At 36.0% G+C, this 22046-nt stretch overlaps 1 protein-coding gene across 1 annotated transcript in view; it reads right to left on the reverse strand.

Annotated features, from left to right (window-relative positions):
• LOC149132821 (uncharacterized) overlaps positions 1–22046 on the reverse strand; it is a 103578-nt gene that overhangs the window by 14442 nt on the left and 67090 nt on the right. The window contains exons 4-5 of the mRNA XM_089362062.1: positions 6642–6796; positions 2485–2621 (exon numbers count right to left, since the gene is read on the reverse strand). Of these exons, the coding sequence (XP_089218188.1) occupies positions 2485–2621; positions 6642–6796 (292 nt within the window). The remainder of the gene's footprint in view (positions 1–2484; positions 2622–6641; positions 6797–22046) is intronic.

Consider the following 22046-nt stretch of genomic DNA (forward strand, 5'->3'; position numbering starts at 1 on the left):
ATATATATATATATATATATATATATATATATATATATATATATATATATATATATATATATATATATATATATATATATATATATATATATATATATATATATATATATATATATATATATATATATATATATATATATATATATATATATATATATATATATATATATATATATATATATATATATATATATATATATATATATATATATATATATATATATATATATATACTATATATATATATATATATATATATATATATATATATATATATATATATATATATATATATATATATATATATATATATATATATATATATATATATATATATATATATATATATATATATATATATACATTGGGTAAAAATCAGATATTAATTAATATCGATTTATTACCAGGAAGCTAGCATATTTAAAGAATCCGAGAGATTCAGAAAAAATATCTGAAATCTAAGTGTCATGTGACAACTTGCTGGGGCTACTTGCTGGAGCCTAGCAGCGGGAAGTTTAGACAGTGTCATGTAACAACTTGCTGGTGCTGCCTACTGGACCCTAGCAGCGGGAAATTTAGACAGTGTCACGTGACAACTAGCTGGGGCTGCCTGCTGGAGTCTAGCAGCAGATATAAAAAAGGGAACTTGACATGACGATCAGTCGGACGCTGACACTCGTTGATGCTGCATCGAAGAGGCCAGAGAATAGAAGAAAGAAGACATACACCCAATACCAGAGCTGAAGACACCTCCGAAAGGAGGGGCCCGCCACGTCAAAACGGTAGAGGAGTAGGGGCCGAAACCGGACGTGGTTCCTCCTGATGATGTCTTCAGCTAACTGGATCCGAATCCACCAAGGGAAGGTATGTCGGAAGAAAGTAATTTAACAACGCGGGTTGATGAACCGTAAGACATGTGGCCAGAACCTCCTGGAAAATAACCATAGCGAGGGACGTTCCACAGTTGAATTAGAACAGTCACAAACAGTGAAAGAAGACATGCACCCAACACCAGAGCTGAAGACACCTCCGAAAGGGGGTGGCCCCGCCACGTCAAAACGGTAGAGGAGTAGGGGCCGAAACCGGACGTGGTTCCTCCTGATGATGTCTTGAGCTAACTGGATCCTATAAAGGAGCTGTTGTGGTAGCAGACCACGAAGCATGGTTGAAATTCCTCAGGTATATTTTTATATATAGAAAGATGACCAGTAGGGTGGACATTTAATATGCTAGAAATAGCTCACATGTTGTGTCTACTAAGACCTAGTAGTTCTCAAAAAAATTTAGCGAAATACCAAATATATATATACATACATACAACAATTGTTTCGCTAAAGCATCTTTATCTTGATGCAAGCATAATGCAGTTCTTGGGATTACGCAATGCATTATGCAATTGTCTCACTCATCAGGCAATATTTAAAACAAAGTGATATCATGGCTTGTTTAGGAATCTATTGATTCTCATAACATTTAAAATCCATCCGTTTCTTTGTTTATTGGTATTTTATACCGCATTCAGTGTTTTAGTATTTGTTTAATAACTTGTAAACTATTTGAATTACGGATTACCCAACAACGACTTGACTTCATCGATGCTTTCTGTGCTAGTATTGAATTATTTCACTGTCGGTTCTGCGTCCGTCTGTCTAGTCAACATGTGGCATGCTACACGTTGATGTGCCATTATTCTTTATGAATCCTATTTAACCGACATATATATATGTGTAGTGTGAGTGTGTATGTGTGTGTATGTGTGTGTTTGTGTGTGTGTGTGTGTTTCTGTGCGTGCCCGTGCATTTGAGCGTATGTCTTCATGTATGTGTGTGTGACAATGTCCTTGTCTGCATTTACATTTACACCACTTAAAGACCGTTGTCTTTGTTTATGTTCCGTAATCTCGAGGTACGACAAACAGGCATCAGTGAAATAGTTGCTGGGATCATCGATGCAATGAAGTAAATCACTGATGACAGTATCCCAGCATGGTCGCAGTTCAGCGAATGAAGCCAGTAAATGAATAAGAGAATGTAGGAGACAAAATTTGTTTTTATATACATTACTAACCATTATAAGCACTAACATCTGAAAGAGAATGCATTGTTATGCAGCTTTGTGTGGAGATGGATTTTCGTGGCTTTCAGTTTTTCGTTCGACTGCTTATGAGTTATCGTATTATCTATATATTTATATATATTACTGTAGAGTATACAGAATACACAAAAACTTTCGCTTTTAGTAAATTCGGTAGCTCCTTGAAAGTATAAAATAACTTGCTAAAGACAGAACCTTTCTTTCTATTTTGGTTATCAATCATGTGCAAAAAATTTCGGACTTCGTAACTTATGATTTACAAGAGAGGAATGCATTCAACCAAGCAATCAAACGGTATAAAAATAGGGAATGTTTTTTTGATAGATGTATATTTTAGACGGGTGGGGATGATGATGGTAGTTGTGCACAGAAACTATGTATAATATTTACCAGTATAGCATTTTTTGCGGCCGGTATTTTTGTCACATTTATAATGGCCCTTCTCAGAATTTGTTGGAATACAATATGTTTTACAAGTGCTTCCATAATAGTTCTGATTGCAATACATTTTTAGCTGAAGAAACATACTGAAAAAAAAAAAGAACATATATATATATGTGCACAGAATCAGGAGGTAAAAAAACAAGTATTAACTGCAATTTGATCACGCATATTTTTTTTACTCCATTCTACATCCATACAAAAATTTCTTAATTATCCTACATTTTTTTCACTCGTCAAAAGCTAAATCAATAACGAACATCTAACACACAAGCATAAAGAATAAAAGTATAACAATATAAAAATAAATTCCTTTTATTTTCTCTTCTTTTCTTTAAACACTTAAGAAAGTGTCACTGCAATGTTTCGAACTCACCCACAATTCCCCTTGAATCAGATTTTTGTCACTTAAGTAGAATCATAGAAAACAAAAAAAACATAGTAAGTTGGCTCCATAATTTCAAGTGCTGCTTAGCTCCTTAATACCATTTTGACTCGCAAAGTGTTAAAGCTAAATTGTGTGTCAACATTCACAGGTTGCCCAATTAACAATAAGCTCCAATAATGGTTAGAGAAAACCGGTGATATCTGAATCGCGTTCTATATCTTCACACACTTCCATTTTCGTTTTCTTTTTCAACATCACACTCTTTCACTCCTTGTATTCCTCAACCTCTTTCCCACTCGCACATGCTTTTATTTCTTCATTCCCTGCCAATCCTTTACAATTCAAACAACAAAAATCATCAATCGAAGTACACCGTAGTAACAAAATGTTTCTAAGTCAGCCTATCAAAATTACAAAATCTTTAAAATCTATTTTCTGTTATGTCACACAAATGATGGGTTGCCCTATTTGATCATGCATCATGCTTTGCGCACTGAGTCTACTCCCCAGTTAAGGTCAAGTTTTTCAATGTTTGCTCTCAAACTTTTTATCCCTATTTCCAAGACTCCAATAATAATCGGATGTATCATGACCTTTATAACTTCTTCATTACCAGCACTTGAGAATTTCATACGTCTTGTCAGTATAACGCTCAACTTTCTCCTTTCTGTTACCTCTGGTCGCAAATGAGTATGCCATGTCGTTTACAATGCATAGTTTCTTCTTATCGACGACTACAATATCCGGTTTGTTGTGTCCTATTTTTCTTTCGGTTTGTATTGTAAAATCCCATAACAACTTCACTTCACTGTTTTCAAGAGACTGTCTGTCTATTTTCCACAAAGTGGTTATAGCTTCTTTTTTTGTGTATGCAAAAATTCCAGTATACTGTTGCAACAAACTCATCATGTTTATACTTTATATGTTTATTATGAGTTAACTGTAGACATTTCGATACAATGTGTATTATGATCTTATTGTGGTCATCACACACACCTCATTTAACTGTGCAATCTTGTTGCTCTATCATGCTCTTGGTCTAATCTACCCTTAGATTCCTGTGCTGCAATGATCATTCCCTCAGTTTTCCTCTTCAGTTCCTTTTCTTTAGCTGTTCTTCTTATCCTATATCTCTTTTGCATTCTTGAGAGACGCTAAGGAAATATTTTTAGTTCAAAGTTTGATTTCCGCATTTCCACGTTTCCCATTTTCTCTTTATGTGTCCTACACATTCAGTAAACAATTAATGCATTGTTAAGAAGAGTTTCTTCTCTTCTATGTAAATACGAACCTAGACTTGCTTGACACATTAGCACTCTTCTTTCTGTTTTACTCCAGTATAAACGGTTTACATCTGACTAGGGACACATGCTTCTGTGCGATGTGAGCTGTTTTTTTCGTTTTTCTGTCGACCTCCTTTGGCTTATCCTTTCTCCAATTAATGATTCCTACTTCATTGCTTATTAAGGATATTATCTTCACGTTTGATGTTTGGAGGGTTTTACCAGCATTCCAACTGAATTTTAGAATCTTCTTCACTTTGTAAATATTCTTTACTGAGAGTTTTCTTCATTTTTATGTTTTTGATCTTGCTACTTTCCGGTATTTTTTAATGTTATACATCAAAAGAAAGCAGCGAGCTGGCAGAATCGTTAGCACGCCGGGCAAAATGCTTAGCGGCATTTCGCCTGACTTTACGTTTTCAGTTCAAATTTCACCGAGGTGGACAATTCGGACCACCTTCTTGGATCCAGAAGGCAATTTTGTGGTGCTAGATGTGAAGGATAGCTAATGAGGTACCTTCAAACTAGTAGCTGTTTGTACTCCGACAGGGCTGGGACAACCCAATTTCTTCAGGTCTGAAGGATTTTTCCTATGAACGTCTCACACTTTAGTGCTTCGCTGTCTTGAAGCTGCATTGGGACATCCAAATTCTATTCAGATAGAGCAATCTGTAGGCACGTTGAAAAGAATAGCACAGGTAGTCCACATGCTAAAATCGTCGATTACACAGAACGCAATTATGTGATCTGTACGGTTGGCCTAGATTCGAAATCAGAGATCCGGTTACGTGAAGCTGAATACATCGCTCCTGGCGCCCCAAGCTTACAGAAACTCGGTTAGTCATGTGGGCGTTTCCGGGTGCAATCGCAAACAACGTATAGCAGTTCACTTTGTAATAGGCAATTAGAGTAGAATCGATAAGGTTCGAACAGATCTATCCACGACAACCTCCAACTCGTGCGATACAGCATTGAGAAAGTGGGTAAGTAGGATGGTATGGGTGAGACTAATCAATTTAGATCATTCAAAAGCTTTCGATAAGGTCGATCACCAACACGTAGCTGTTCTCATGGCGGCTGGTTTTGGTTCCGTCCTCCACGGTCAGATTGCCGCAGTGTACATTGGAATCTGTCCTATTGTAAGAGTGAACGGCAACCCATCCAGTAGGTTCTCACCCGTGTATGGGAATGCTAAAAGTTTTCAATCTTTTATTTCTCATGCAATTTTTGTTTTAGCTATTGCATTTTTAAGTATATATTTTTACTTATTCTATGTAATTATGTTAATTTTGTTTATTGTCTCTATATATAATTGCATAACATCTTTTACACTTTCCGTCCTTTGGTACCTAACTTCTATTGGTCTCATCTTACATGTTTGTTAGCCTTTCGTTTAATGTTCATTGTATTTTATTGCACGTTCCATGCCCTTGTGGCTAATCAAGAAACATACTTTTGTTATATTTTCCTTTTTGAATCTTTACATAATTTGCAGAGTCTCAGTGTGTGAAGTATTTGTTATATTCTTATTGATACACTCATGGCCAGTGTTATGTTATATTAATAGACTCTTCATTAGCAGCATCAGCTTAGTTTACCTTGAAATGTTTCTTCACACGGAAAACTGAACCCACTTCTTACGTAAAACAACAAACCAGAGAGTTGAAAAATTAATTTTAAACTATGAACCATCTTCTTTTACATTTTCTTTGCTTTAGCTTGCAAACGTATAATGAGAGGATAGTTGCTTGAGCGCAAATGATGCTTTGGCTCAATTTTCAGTAAAAACCAATAGAAATCTTCATTTTGCGGTAATTGAGAGCATACGTAGGCGCAGAAGTGGCTGTGTGGTAAGTAGCTTGCTTACTAACCATATGATACTGGGTTCAGTCCTACTGCGTGGCACATTGGGCAAGTGTCTTCTACTATAGCCTCGGGCCGACCAAAGCCTTGTGAGTGGATTTGGTAGACGGAAACTGAAAGAAGCCCGTCGTATATATATATATGTATGTATATGTTTGTATGTCTGTGTTTGTCCCCCCAACATCGCTTGACAGCCGATGCTGGTGTGTTTACGTCCCCGTCACTTAGCGGTTCGGCAAGAGAGACCGATAGAATAAATACTAGGCTTCCAAAGAATAAGTCATGGCGTCGATTTGCTCGACTAAAAGTGGTGCTCCAGCAAGGCCGCAGTCAAATGACTGAAACACATAAAATAATAAAAGAATAAAAGAATACACACCAGATTTTGGAAACAAGATTGCCTCACAAAAGAAGCGTAATTTTAGATGAGGAATTTGGATGATTTTCAAACTCGGTTTCAGATTTTCAAGAATTAATATCAACTGGAAAATTAGGTTCCATTTTACGCATTTATAAGCAAAAACATAGCTCATTATAAAATCTTCTTGAAACATTATAAAAAAAGGACTCACCTGCTTACTCTTCCTTTGAGGTTTATGGTTTTCCATGCCTGTTTCTCTCTTCCAAATAGTCTCTCTAATTGAATATAGGACGCCATATAATCTACTCTTTGGAAGACATCCACGTCATCATAATCCCAAACCGCTATCTTCAAATTCAATCTTGACTGTAAATGAAAAATATATAAATAAAAAGGTTACATATGCTATTCAGATGCAAACTTATTCAACGATAAGCGTTTCTTAGTCTAGAAAATCTGAAAGTGATTTTCAACACCAAGGATAGCTAGAATTACGCATAGTTAGAAACAGCAAGAGTCCTAGATTATTTGAAAATATGATTCAAAGACATTGAATAATTTATCCACACAGTCATTGCATCATCTCCTTATTTCTCTGTATCTTAATGTCATACGCAACTATTTCCACATAAATATTTGAAAATCTGCCTGCAAATCAACAAATCATTGGTCAGAATATAGAGTATTGCCATCATTTGCTGTTGGCATTAAAGATTAAAACAATTCTACTGCAGTAATTATTTGCAACTAAGTTGAATGGAGCTTTGATAACTCGAGACGTCTTGGCAAAATATACATCAAAGCATCGGTGATTACTGAACGAGAATCACTGCAGACTAACCTTACTTTTGAACTAGATTGGGATTATAACCTCTTGCCAGAATATAAGTGCCTTATAACCTAAGAAATGCGATTCCGACAATGCCCAGAACACATTAATTTTGGTGTCTTTAGAACTATAATTGCTCTCTTAGTTATATTTATATATTTCATGCCAATGAAAATATTCTGCCTTTCAAAATATACAATATTTGCACACTCACGTACACGCACACAAATACACACAAGCAGATATACATGGGCATAATTTGGCACTCTGCGTTCTGAGACCTCTGTCAAGGTCTACTTTACAACTTTACTTTTCATTATTCCGGGACCGATAAATAAAATAACAATCAAATTGGAGGTTGATTCTTATCTCTCTCTTACTCTCAGAATTAACTATGTTGGGCCGTGTAGTACACTCTCAACACCCTTCCTCTAGAAAGCTGAAACATATATTAGAAACTTCATAGATAAACTGAAACTGATATGCTAACAAAACAGTCCAATGACGTCGGACCTTTTTGTTGTTCATCGCATTTAATGGGGACCAACGTTTCCATTTTGAGATATTTCGAATACTGTACATTCGAAATTCTTTTACAGATTTAAAGAGTAAACAAAGATTAAGTTGAAGTTTCCAAGTGTAACCCAACGGCTATGTCTCTTTTTCTCGCTTCTAGCTTGGCTGACTGTTGCTTTCTCACTTCACAAATTACCTTTCAGCAGAAATAATGATGTTTTTTGATGCTGCTTGATCGGGCTACATTTATTGAGGATGACTTTGGCTACGACCTTTCCGGCATCAGGAATGTTTTTATTGCAGCAAACAAATTTTTCTGCGTTATTTTAATACTTTATATGGAGACCATGTTAAAGTAAATAGTCTTAGTTCCACGCCTCCATTGTGTAGCAACGGTTTGCTCTTGTACAGAAGTACATACTCTTGGTTCCACATTTCGCAGACGTGACGTGGAAGAGTACTCGCGCTGAGGTTGCCAACGTCCATTAAAATATTTACTGGAATATTTTCTGGTCTACGCGCGCACACACACACACACACACACACACACACACACACACACACACACACACACACACACACACACACATTCATATAAATATATATACGTAAGTGTATTTGTATATGTTTGCATAAGTATACATATGTATGTATATGTATGTACATATATAGATAAATATAGATATAAATATATATTTACACACACAGATGCACACACACATGATTGAAGGCACAAGGCCTAGTGGTCTACGGGTTTGAGTGTTGGACGCAAGGTCGAAGTTTAGATTTGCAAATCGGTTGGCACAAAGTGCTTCAAGTGTTTGGATTTGTGTGTCCCTGTGTTTAATTTAATTCTCTGACAGAAGATCGTGTTTTAATGACTGAAAAAAAGTGATAAAGAAAAAACAAAATCAAAACGTATAGTATCGTTGCTGTTAATTTTCCCAAAATCACGGTCTCCCCTCTCTCCTTCTTAGTAAATTATATTCCTTCCTAGCCTTGCATTAAAACCACTCATTGTTCAGTTGTATCACTGCTTTCAGTACCTTGCCTAATGTTTGTCAGAAGAGGGCTTTGTTCTTGTCATTAGATGGCTTCGTTAGTGCATATGCACTCAGCTGGTGCAGAGGCACTCAGTAATGGGAAACACCAGCTCTCAGCATGGCATTTGTCAATCACTGATGTCAACGGTTGTGTCAGTTATTTTAGGCAGTAGATTGCACCTCGCAGAAAACCGATGCTGTGTTACTGATGTTACCCAAGTTATTGGCACTCCAGAAGTAATTATGGTCCTCACCAAGCTTGTTAACATCCTGGTATCATAGTTTCAGTTTACTGCCAATGTGTAATGTTCAACATCGGGGTCGATTTATCGAATTGCTGGTATCAAGAAGAAATAGTATGTTGCAAGTGATAAAGGTTGTCTGGGCATTGTTTCATTCTTATATATATATATATATATATATATATATATATATATATATATATATATATATATATATATATATATATATATATATGTGAGTGTGTGTGTGTGTGTGTGTGTGTGTGTGTGTATAAACTTCTCTGTATCATGATCTGCAATGTAAAATTTTTTCTACCCTGATAGAGGCTCCATTTATCTACTGCTTATATGCTACCATTGCGGCCGGCCGGCATATAATGGTGAACAACACCTACGAATATTATGACGGATCTCCGAACCTCCAGAAACAGCTGTTAACTGATAACACCTTACCCCTCGCCCTTTAATTTTCTCTATCGATTATAGACCGTGTAAGTTTGATCTACTAATATATAATTATCTATATTTTTATACTTAAATATTTATCGTCTGGAAGTCTTTAGTCTTTGGTTTCTTTCTCTTTGCTTGCGCGCGCGCACACACACACACACACACACACATATGTTGAGACCCTCTTCGGTATACAGCACTTACTCGGTATTACCTGTGTCTTTTGGGGTTTGGTTAAATCCAATACCCTCCTCAACCTTGTACATATATATATATATATATATATATATATATATATATATATATATACATACACACACACATAATATATATATATATATATATATGTGTGTGTGTATACTCACATACAAACCCTGATTTCAATTGAGCCCATATGGTATAATAAATATAGTGAATGAAGGAGGATAGGTGCCAACATTTTGACGTGCCGTAGGTTTGCCATTTGGTTGGAATTTCTTTGTGTGTATGTATGTGGTACACCCCCCCCCCCACATATATATATATACACACGCATACACATGAATATATATATATATCTGTGTGCGTGCTTAGAGTGCATTCATATAGTTGTTATGAATTAGTTAATAAATTACGGGCAATATTCCAAGGCGTGTGTGTGTGTATGTTTGTGTATGAGTGAGTGTGTGGAGTGTGGAGTGTGGAAGTAAGTTATTTGCTGGCGTCCTCATTCTTTTCCTTAATATTCAAAGTTCATAATGTCACAAATGGCATAAGATCTTAGTAAATTTACATTTATATAGATGGAACTGTCAGAAATGTGTAATGTATTATTTATCTTAGCCAGTCTTTTTGCAGAAACGTTAGAGCGTCGGGTAAATTCCCTGAGGTAACTGTTGAGATACATTACGTTCTGCGTTCAAATCACACCAACGTTTAAATTGCTTCATGCCTTAAAAGAATATAAAGGATTGGGGAAAAACGAGACGGTGGTAGTAATATCTCGTCTGCCATGCTACAAGTACTATCTGAACAAATCGAAGAACTAAAACTACTAAAATGGAACAGCCTGCTCATGAAATTAACTTGCAAGTGGCTCAGCACTCCACAGACTTGTGTATCCTTAATGAGGTTCCCACGGACATTCAGCGTGACACAGAATGTGATAAGGCCGGTCCTTTGAATTACAAGTACTACTCATTTTGGCCAGTTGAGCGGACTGGAACAACGTGAAATAAAGTGTCTTGCTCAAGGGCACAACGCTCGTGAGCCGAATACCTCTAACCACTAAGTCACTCGCCTTCACAAGCGAAGAACATAGTAGGCGTAATCAATGAGACATACTGCAAGGCTCTTTTGTGCTTAAGGTATATATATATATATATATATATATATATATATATATATATATATATATATATATATATATATATATATATATATATATATATATATATATATATATATATATATATATATATATATATATATATATATATGAAACAAACTTGGTACTTGCTTATTATCGACAGGTAATTCTTTTATTATCTAAAGAATTAGTAAATAAACTACGAAGTAAATACCTAATTCCTTGCCCTTTTCCTTCTCCATGAGATTGTGATAGCGTAATCGAAGTCCGCCGAACAACTCTCACGAATATAACAGTTTATTTTCTGAACCTTTTGTAAAACTTGGCTGTCGATAAGAAAAATACCATAAACTTTATTTAAATTAACAGTATTGAAAGTGTCATCATAGTTCATTGATAAAAGTGGTATAAAATAAATTGAAGACGAACTTGCTCGTAAAAAATTCTTCATGCTACAGCGAGTTATCTTTTTCTCAGGCGCAGGCGTGGCTGTGTGGTAGGATATAATTCGTTGACTCTGACGGGAATTTTTCACGAATATTAAAAAGATACATTCTGAAAAAAAAAAAAATCCCTAATGTAAGAGTTAGTTGCCAAATCCTTATACCGTCTCAGTACCTCACAAATAGTCCACTGCATGGCACCCTGGGCATGTGTCTTCTACTATTGCCTCGGACCGACCAAAGTCTTGTGACTGGATTTGGTTGACGGAAACTGAAAGGTTCCCGTCGTGTATATATATATATATATATATATATATATATATATATATATATATATATATATATATATATATATATATATATATATATATATATATATATATATATAAGCCTTGACAGACAACAGCTCAACGCTTTTATTTCTTTTGTTAACACCTTTCACCCACCCTTGGAATTCCTGCACACCATATCAGATACTTCTCTTTGCTTTCTTGACCTCGCCGTTAAAATACACAAACTCTCCTCTCCACCTCTGTCTACAATAAACCTACTAACGTTCACTCCTACCTTCACTACTTTTCTTCTAATCCCAAACATAAAATCTGTTATATTTTTCTCTCAATTTCTTCGCCTTCGACAACTTTGCAGCATCGGTTCGGATTTCGAATCCTATTGCAAAACGATGCGACAGTTTTTTTCTAAATCGAGGGTATCCTCCATCGGTCGTCAACTCGGCACTCCACCGATCCCAAGCCATCAACCACACCGCAGCTCTCCTACCATCTTCACGCACTTCCACCAACCGTATCCCACTCTATCTCACTTACAACCCGTCCACCCTCTCTCTAAAACACAAACTCACCCACAACTTTTGCATTCTTCTTTCTGACCCAACAACCGCCCCTATCTTTTCCACACTACCTCTCCTGTCTTAAAAAAGATAGGAATCTTAGAAATCTCCTTGTTAGAAGCTTCACAGCTCCCAGTTCCACACAAGCAGGAACCTTTAAATGTTCTCGACGACGATGTAACATATGTCTCTACATCAACAATATTACCACCACCACGGGGCCCAAGAAACAATATCGCATAATACACCACTTCTGTTGCACTTCGGCGAATCTCATATATTGCATTGTTTACAAACTCTGCGGTGCTCTTTACATTGGAGAAACAGGGCGACGCCTTGGGGATCGTTTTCACGAACACATTAGAAGCATAATGCTTCGTATGCTTGGCCAACCTAACGCCATCCACGTCAGCACTGTAAATCATTCTATTGCAGATTTGTCAGTGTGTGGTATGGCCTTGTACCACGAATCCCTCTTCTCTAGGAAACGAAAGGAGCAACGTCTCATATTTGATCTTGGCACTATATCCCCAACAGGTATGAATGAACGTTTTTCCTTTCATCCTTTCGCCTCCTCTTAATTCTTCTTTACCCTTTTTAATCCTCCTCTCACACACTCTCTCCCGTATTTACTTACCTCTACTCTCTCCATCACCCTTTTCCTTCTCCTTTCTGCACGCTCTCTCCTATAACTTCTGTTTCACGTGAGCAGCCCGCGTTATTCTGCGTCCATTATCAGTTGCAGCCAGTTTTTCAAGCTGAGAGGATATAAACTCTGACTTTTTTCTCCTTTTCTTCTCTTTTTCTCTGCCCCCTGACGAAGGACTGCAACTGAAACGTTGGATATTCCACTCCTCACGGCAAGTTCACTGTGCCCTTTTCACTTTATATATATACATACATGTTCATGAACAGACAGTGCGGAGTAGGAGCACGGACGAGGACGGCATGTGTCACTGAAGAGCTCACAGATGTGTGACGAAAGATTTCCGGACAGAGGATATGAGTTAGAATAAGAACAGTAATAAACGAGTGGAGAACGAATATATAAAGCGTGTGTTTATTTGGCAAAAAAATGACCATCCCAAAATACAACAATGTGTGTGTATATGTGTGTGTATGTGTGTGTGTGTGTGTGTGTGTGTGTGTGTGTGTGTGTGTGTGTGTGTGTGTTTGTGTCTGTTTGTCTTCTCACCACTGTTTGACAACCTGTGCCGGTGGGTTTACGTCGCCGTAATATATCAGTTCAGCAAAACAGATCGATAAAATAAGTACCAATCTTAAAAATTAAGTCCCGAGGTCGATTCATTCGATTAAAAGCTTTCACTGCCGTGCCCCAGCATGACCGGAGTCTAATGACTGAAACAACTAGAAAATGTTTGTCAACATCGTTGTAATTTTCCGCATTTAACATACAAGTCTATTATAAAACATTTCGAAATTACATAGGCAAAAACAGCGTTATTGTTATGTCTCAAGTGTTTACTTTCGCGGGATCAATACATATTCCGTTTATAACAGCTAAGAAACGTAGAAATTTCCTTTCTTTGAAGCAGTTAGACAGCTCCAGTATCTAATCAATTCTCAACTGATGTTATTCGATCTCACCACTTCAGGTCAGCAAATTATTCATCAGTTTTTAGAATGGTTATTAAATTATCTTGGACCTTGTAAGGTTATTGCTACAAAGCAGAAGAAGAAAAAAAAAAAAAAGGTGAAGGGTGAATCGGATGCTTGATTAAAGAGGAACTAAGGATTTAACTAAGAGTAAATTGGGTTAGATTAAACGATTTCCTCCTACTACAAAATCAATACCATTTCAATCTCTTCTGACGTTCGTATCTACTATGATATGGGTTTCCTTGCATAGTTACCCATACATACGCATATTGATTTCAAATTTTGGCACTAGGCCAGCAACTTAGGGGGAAAGGATAAGTCAATTACATCAACCCAGTATACAACTGGTACTTGTTTTTCGAGCCTAAAAGGATGAAAGGCAAAGTTGACCTCGGCAGAATTTGAACTCAGAACGTAAAGATGGACGAAATGCCACTAACCATTTTGCCCAGCGTGCTAACGATTGCGCCAGCTCATCGCCTTCCCACGCATACACATATTGATGTACATACATACATCAACACGCCACACTCACACACAAACAGACACACTCATTCAGACACCTACATATATACACCTGCCTACCTACTTATCTATATATACGTATATCTATGATTTCCCCGAAGCATCAAAATTTTTCTGCGAAATTAATTTATAATTCCTTGAAATTGTCTACCGCTGTTTTGTGAATCAGTAACAGTTGCTGCTAGGCACCAATAGGTTTTTGTTTTCTTTCTCCACTAAGAGGAAAATTTCAGCTCATTTAGAAATTTTTAGCGTAAATTTCATCATCTAGCTAATTTACCTAAATTCATACTACTGGCTTACACGATTTATTTCCCATTACATACATACATACATACATATTTATGTATATATTGATTTGTTTCTCTGTCTGTTTATCTATCTATCTATCTATCTATCTATCTATCTATCTCTTTCTCTTACTGCATAGACATTCATATTTGCACACAAACAGACATTTACTTCCCTTTCTAAATTGGTGTTTCTTTAATAATATAAACATTGCAAAGCCTCACAGTGGGTGAAATAAGAATGTAAATACATTCCTTCTATATAGTTGATTTGATGAGAAAAGAGGGAATTAGTCTCCTGACGGACCGTTCTACAGTTGGGGAGGGGGGGGGGGGTCGCTCCCGAGAAAAGAGTTACCTATCTTTCTTCCCCGCTATATACCATAGAGCAGTTATGTAAAGCAATCGTGAATCAGTCTAGAACTATATTGGTTTATCTAATTTACATATTTGCGATTTTTTTCGTACGCATCCATCAATAGCACAGAAAGAACTTATTTTATCTCACCCACAGTGAGTCTACATAACGCTTAAATTTGCCAAGATTCTTCTAAGTAATTCTCTCTTGTACTTAAAATAGGTATAGTTGCACTGATGACGAGCCGTTAAATGTGTAAATATGCAAATTAGGATAACTGCTATGGTACTAACCTAATTTATGACTGCTTTAGATAGCACCTAGTCTATGCTATTGATTGGGAAAGTAAGCTACCTCTGAGGACTGATTAACAGACAGTGAAACGGTATGTTAAGTAAGTTCTCTCCTCTTTGTTTTGCACATTTGCAGAGTAGAAAAATGTGTTAACATTCATATTCCAAATATAGTGAACCCTCCGACAGTTAAAATTTATGTTAGTTCTTTTGATTTACGCTGCGTTATGCCCGCCCCCTACATTATATGTTATACACACAGCTATCTATTTGCATATCTATCGAAAGCTCTCTATTTATGTACGTATTATATGTATATGAATGGGTGTACAAATAGCAGAAAAGAAAATTCAATAGACATAGATGCACCAATTTATTCGTTCAAAGATCATGATTCTCGCCAACATTACTCCAAGAGTATATGCCTTCGTTCACGTACACACTCACACATGCACAAGCACATACTCACACACACATATATATGCTTGTGTGTGTGTAAGTGTGAGTGTGTGCATATGCGCATGCGCGTGTGGATGTATATGTGTTTGTGCATAAGTGTAGGATGAGCGTTTGAGCTACGCGTTCGTGCATTTTACCATAATGCTATTTCATTTACGTGTGTGAAACATTATTTAGTCAAGATTGCTTATTTACTTGTTTGTTTGTTTACACAAGGAAATGATAATAAGAAAACAATACGAAAATGGGGAAAAAAAAAGAAGTAAATGATAAAGAAAAATCATTCACAGATTCGATTTAGTACTGGACAATTATTTGTTCTTCTGATTGAGAGAAAATACTAATTTCCTCTATGATGAGAAATTCAATTGCAATCCATAAATTGTATTGCCAGAACGAAAGAGATAACTACACAATACATACATTATAATATACAAATTTACTTGCATATATATATATATATATATATATATATATATATATATATATATATATATATATATATATATATATATATATATACACAAACACATATACATTACCAAACGCACACACATCATGCAGGCATACATACTTGCATACATACGTACTTTACATACAATTCAAACTTTTATGGACATGTATTACACACGTACATGCATATTTATGTACACATACACACACACGCACATACACACACGCACATGCACATACATACACACACTCACATATACACATTACACATACTAACAAAATCAAAAGATATATGAATGCGTACATAAATAACATTAACAAAATAGCATTAACATTGCGCCGAAGAAAAATGTTGTTTGAAAAATAATATATAACTAAATAATGATATGAATTTGTGTTGCAAGATTCATCATGTGAAGTCATGTGTTGAAACAAATATTGTTCTTCACTCGTTTATTACTGTTTTTATTCAAACTCATGTCCATTATCCGGAACTCGTTCGTGACATACCTGTGATCTCCTCAGTGACACTTACCGTCTTCGTGAGTACTCTTGCTCTGCTTATTCCATTCTGACCATCCCGAAAGACAATAAATCATACTACTACTACTACTACTACTACTACTACTACTACTACTACTACTACTACTACTACTACTACTACTACTACTACTAATAATAATAATAATAATAATAATAATAATAATCCTTTCTACTAAAGGCACAAGACCTGAAATTTGGGGGAGGAGATAAACGATTAGATCGACCCCAGTGTTTCACTGGTACTTAATTTATACATACATACATACATACATACATACATACACAGACATGTACCCTCATCCTCACGTTGTTGTTTTATTCTTGTATTTGTTCTCCGTTTTTTGGGGGGTGGATTTACTATATATATATAAATATATATATGCTTATTGTTCTTTTACAAGAAGTGTTGACAGTGACATCGAAGTTACATTTACACACACACACACGCACACACAAATATAATTGACTTTTATCTTTTACTTATTTCAGTCATTGTACACGATTCTGCACTGCTGCAATATACCTGTACATGTTTCGTATCGACACTCTTGGTAAATACCCCCCCCCCCCCCCCCCCTCACACACACACACACACAAGGATATATATCATATATATATATATACATACACACACACACACACGTGCACACACACACACACACACACACACACACACACACACATATATATACTATGTATATACCTACACCAACAAACACATACACATACGCACAAATACATATTAATAAGTGATGTCCGAAAACAAAGTAGAATCGATAAAGAAGCCGTTGGCACGAAATGCAAAGAATATTATGGAGTTAGCAAGTTCAGAGCAACTAGGAATTTACTTCACTGAAGTGTAGGTCAAGTCTTTTATGCTTGCATGCTTGTATATGCATTATCAGTACGCCAACTTCCCTTTGAGCCTGAAAACTCTCTAGAAATGTCGATTTTTAAGCATGCTCATTTTCGGTTGTGCTATTAAGTTAGAATGATCAATGAATAAGGCAGTTAATGTTCTTTCACATCTTAATTACAGACATAATAAATCAATCTTGGAGTACAGACCAAATGAATCTACTTATAGGATCAGTAAATTCGAAAAACTCGCCCGAATTATTTCTTTGTTGTGACATATTGAACCTTCGTAGAAGCTTAAATGTAACGTTTTTTCATATTAGTTTTTTGCTCATTAATTGGCTATTTAAGGTGTTGTTTTGGAATTCAAGTATGAAAACGGAATATTAATTTCAAATAGTAATTCATCATTTTATACTAGATTTTCTCCATGCTCTACTCCCTACATTCATCCATGAATTTATTGCTCGTATATGACGACTGTGTGTATGTGATGAAAGACAGATGGAGTAGAGAAGGGCGGATTTGGAATGAATTGCGTCGTTCATGTACAACGTGAAAATAGAATTATCAAATACAACTGCTTTATCAATAAGCATACTTATTACAGCACACTTTGGACTGAGTAGGAAGAGGACTTTTAGAAAGCTGGGTGCTATACATTTAGGCGAGTAGAAAACCAGTTCATACTTTAATATCACAGGTAAAAAGGGAAGAGTTTACTCCTTTGTAGTAGTTTTCATAGATAAGTAGGCAGATATCAAAAGAGTTAATATATGAATTTCACAAATAAAAAAATTAGCGAATAGGCATAATCCATTCCAGTCGTGTCTGGAGTTAGCTGCACAGTGAGTGCAGTATTGTCCAAGGTGTGTACATGTACATGAAGTAGATTGGTGTTAGCGAATAGAATTATATATTGTGTGCATGAAAGAAGAATACTCGATGTATGGAGCAGAACATTGATTCCCAACGTAGTGTATACGCCCTACCGGTGGCGCCTGCGAAAATTGTGTGGGGCATGGGATCCAAAGTATTTTCTTTTTCTTTTTAGTGGGACATGGATTTGTGAAAATCTTTCTTTCTTAGTCAATAATGTATATTTTTTTGGAATAAGTACTTAATAAAAGAGTGTTAAATAATTGTGATAAAATATTAAAAATAAGTTTTGTTTTCCAGCAACCAGTGGGGTTTACATTTTTTCTGGAAAGTTATTGTGGGACTTGAAGGAAATACTAATTTTTCACGCTTGTTGTTACACGAGCAACTCGAACCATTGCCAGTATTTCTACGAATTCGTCCGACTTACTCAGCGTATCAGCCGATGCTCTCTCTTCTCCAGTTCGTTCGCTATGTCATTTCAAATTGGATTTTATATTTTTGAAGTTCAATGATTTTGGTCAACAATCTCATATTAATGATCGATAGTCAATGACTGATACATCGATCAAACATTCAATTAGACAAGCTATGTTGCATCTGTCGGTTAATGGTAAAGAATGTGGCCACCAAAGCAGAACAACAGTAATAACACCAAAAAACATTCCTTCGACATTCAGTTTCTGTGGAGTTGATAATATCGATTTTTCATCCACAAAATAGTGGATATGTGATCGTATAAAAAAAAAACTACCATCATCATCATCGTCAGCAGCAGCAGCATAATCAGCAGCAGCACCACCATCTTTGTTGTCATCGTTGATGTTCTTGTTTCTGTTGATGTGTAACAACGCTATTGGGGTTGTACTGGTTTAATTTTTGTCTTCACCGTCCGACTGATATTAGTGTAAACACAAACACGACAACGCCTTTCACAGCAGCAACTCAAATATGGATTGAACACACTCTACAAGACAAAGAGGACTTCAGACTGAAATGCAAAGATTGTTTAATTGCACCCAACGTATTCCAAATTCCACAGGCAGAGAAAATATAAACTGAATGAAGAACATGGACATGTGAATAATAAAATAAAATGAAATTGAATAGGCGCTGGCATAGCTGTGTTGTTAAGAAGCTCGCTCTGCAACAGTATAGTCTGTAGTAGAAGACCCTTGCCCAAGGTACTACGCAGCGGAAATGAACTCGAAACCATGTGGTTGGGAAGCAAGCTTCTTACCACAGCAACTCCCCATTCCTATGAATTAGCCGTTCGGCAAAAATAATTCATAGAATAAATATCAGACTTCAAAAATAAGTACTGGGATGTTTAACGAAACCGTTCAAGGCCGTACCCCAGCATGGCCACAATTCACCGACTGAAACCAGTAAAAGATAAACGATGAAAAGTATAAATGAAAAAAAAAAAAAAAAAGGAGGGTCGACAATCCATTCCACATTACAAACGGACGCACAGAAAAGGATGCGTAGGGGATGTAAGATTCTACCCAATACGGCAAGACATTATTGTATTGAAATGGCTTTATCTCTCAATAAATCGGAGGTTTGGAAGATAGCCAGACATATGATTCAGGTTCGTGGAGTTTCCTTGACTGGTCCCTCCAGTTGAGGAATCTTGTTCCATGGCAATCTATTTTTACTGTTTTTTTTTCGTGTTTGTTTTATATGAACCTTCTACCGTGTTGTATCTTGTTGTTTTTTTTTTTGGTACATTTCCTCTTTACTCTAAGAGTGTCGTGGCAATAATTGCCTTTCTCCGTTCCCCAAACCCGTTGGCCTTTTGCCAAAATTTGAAACCGTTATCATCATCATCATCATCATCATCACCATCATCATCACCATCATCATCATCATCACCATCATCATCATGGTCATGGTCATGGTCATCGTCGTCGTTGTTGTTACATAGCATTATGAAGGAGTATTGGTAGAATGTTAAGTAAATTACCCCGTAGTCGCTAAGTCCTTTTACGTCCTGAGTTCAAATCGGCCTCTAAGTATCGGTTTCATTTTTCATTCCCGTTGGGTCGATGAAATTGATACCAATATACACTAACGTTGAATTAATCAACTGCACAATGGCTCAAATATTTGGCTCGTTTTCTTTCCTTCTCCCACGACTACAGTTGCTTATTACTACCCCCTACGTACCCGTCACAGCATTGCATAACGAAAACAGCAACTCCAGTCTGGTAAAACCTCTTTTACCATAATAAAGTGGACCACACAAACTATAAGAGAAATTAGTAAGGTAATTGGAAGAATTGCTTTCTTTGAAACATTCTTAAAAGCCCGAAAAGAAACGAGATGCTGTGATGTTAATACCTCTCGTAACAGCAGTGCTGAAGCGAAGTTATTTCAAAAAGCGATTGAAACGATGTGATGCTAATGTAAAATGTTGGATAATCAGAATAAGCTATAGCAAAGTAGCATAAAGTGAGATCCAGATGATATATGAAAATATTGGAAGCACTTATACAACACTACTTTACAAAATACAAAATTGCAATACATTTTGATATACAACATCGTATTACAACTTTACACTCCGCTACTTGAACATATTACGTTGCTTTGTATAAAGGAATATTATTCTATCTCCAGACTATATCGTGTGAAAAAATAAAATCTCATCTATCTCTATTGAATAAAATTGAATGAATACAGAGAAACTGAGAGAAATACTGCTTTGCTACCACAACGACTACGACCACGACCATCACCTCTAACACTGACAAAAGGAAAAAAAAAGCAAATAAAAACAGTACCATTACAGCATTCACCAACACTACAATACCTATCACTCATCAAAACAAGGTATTCCATTATAAGCAAATATCAATAACGATAACAAAAATAATGCAAATAAAATAAAATACAATAAAAATGAAATCCACCACTCTGCTACTCCCTCCTCATCAGCTGCCATGTTTCGCATCACAATAATCTCTACCCTCACCACCTTTGACAAGAACTCCAATAAGAAGACATTATGAAAGCCCCACATCATACCTCAAGCAGCAATCATTTCACAACATAATCTAATCCACCACCTTCTAATGTCTCCACTAACATCATTCAGCGCCCCAGCTCAAGCACCACCTCCACAACCACTTGTATCATCTGAACACGCTCAACAGTTCCTAAAGAACCCACAACATTTCATAAAATCTTTTTCTGAAATTCATTTCGTTTCTGAATCACAAAATACAAACCAAAACAACGAGAATACACAAAACAACCAATTATGTAATCTATATCGAATTCCCACTGAAAATAATACCTTCTCTATGGCACCAGATATTTCTATCGACCAATAGCAAGCAATAGACTGCAATTTCAAAAATAACCATTCAATGTTGAGTAATGAATAGTCTTCCATAATCAACAGCTACATACATGCTGTATATTCAATTTCGTTTTATTCAATTTTATTTTATTTTGAATACATTCTCTAATTTATTTTGAATTTCTTTTTCCTTTTGCAATCATATTTATACACGCTTTACTTTTGTAATGTAGAATAATTGAATGAAGATACACATCCCTGCCGATAAACCATTATCTTTCGATCTACCAGCCCATTCACTCATCCA

The sequence above is a fragment of the Octopus bimaculoides genome, chromosome 13, assembly GCF_046866305.1.
Source record: "Octopus bimaculoides isolate indiv1 chromosome 13, ASM4686630v1, whole genome shotgun sequence".
Lineage (NCBI taxonomy): Eukaryota > Metazoa > Mollusca > Cephalopoda > Octopoda > Octopodidae > Octopus > Octopus bimaculoides.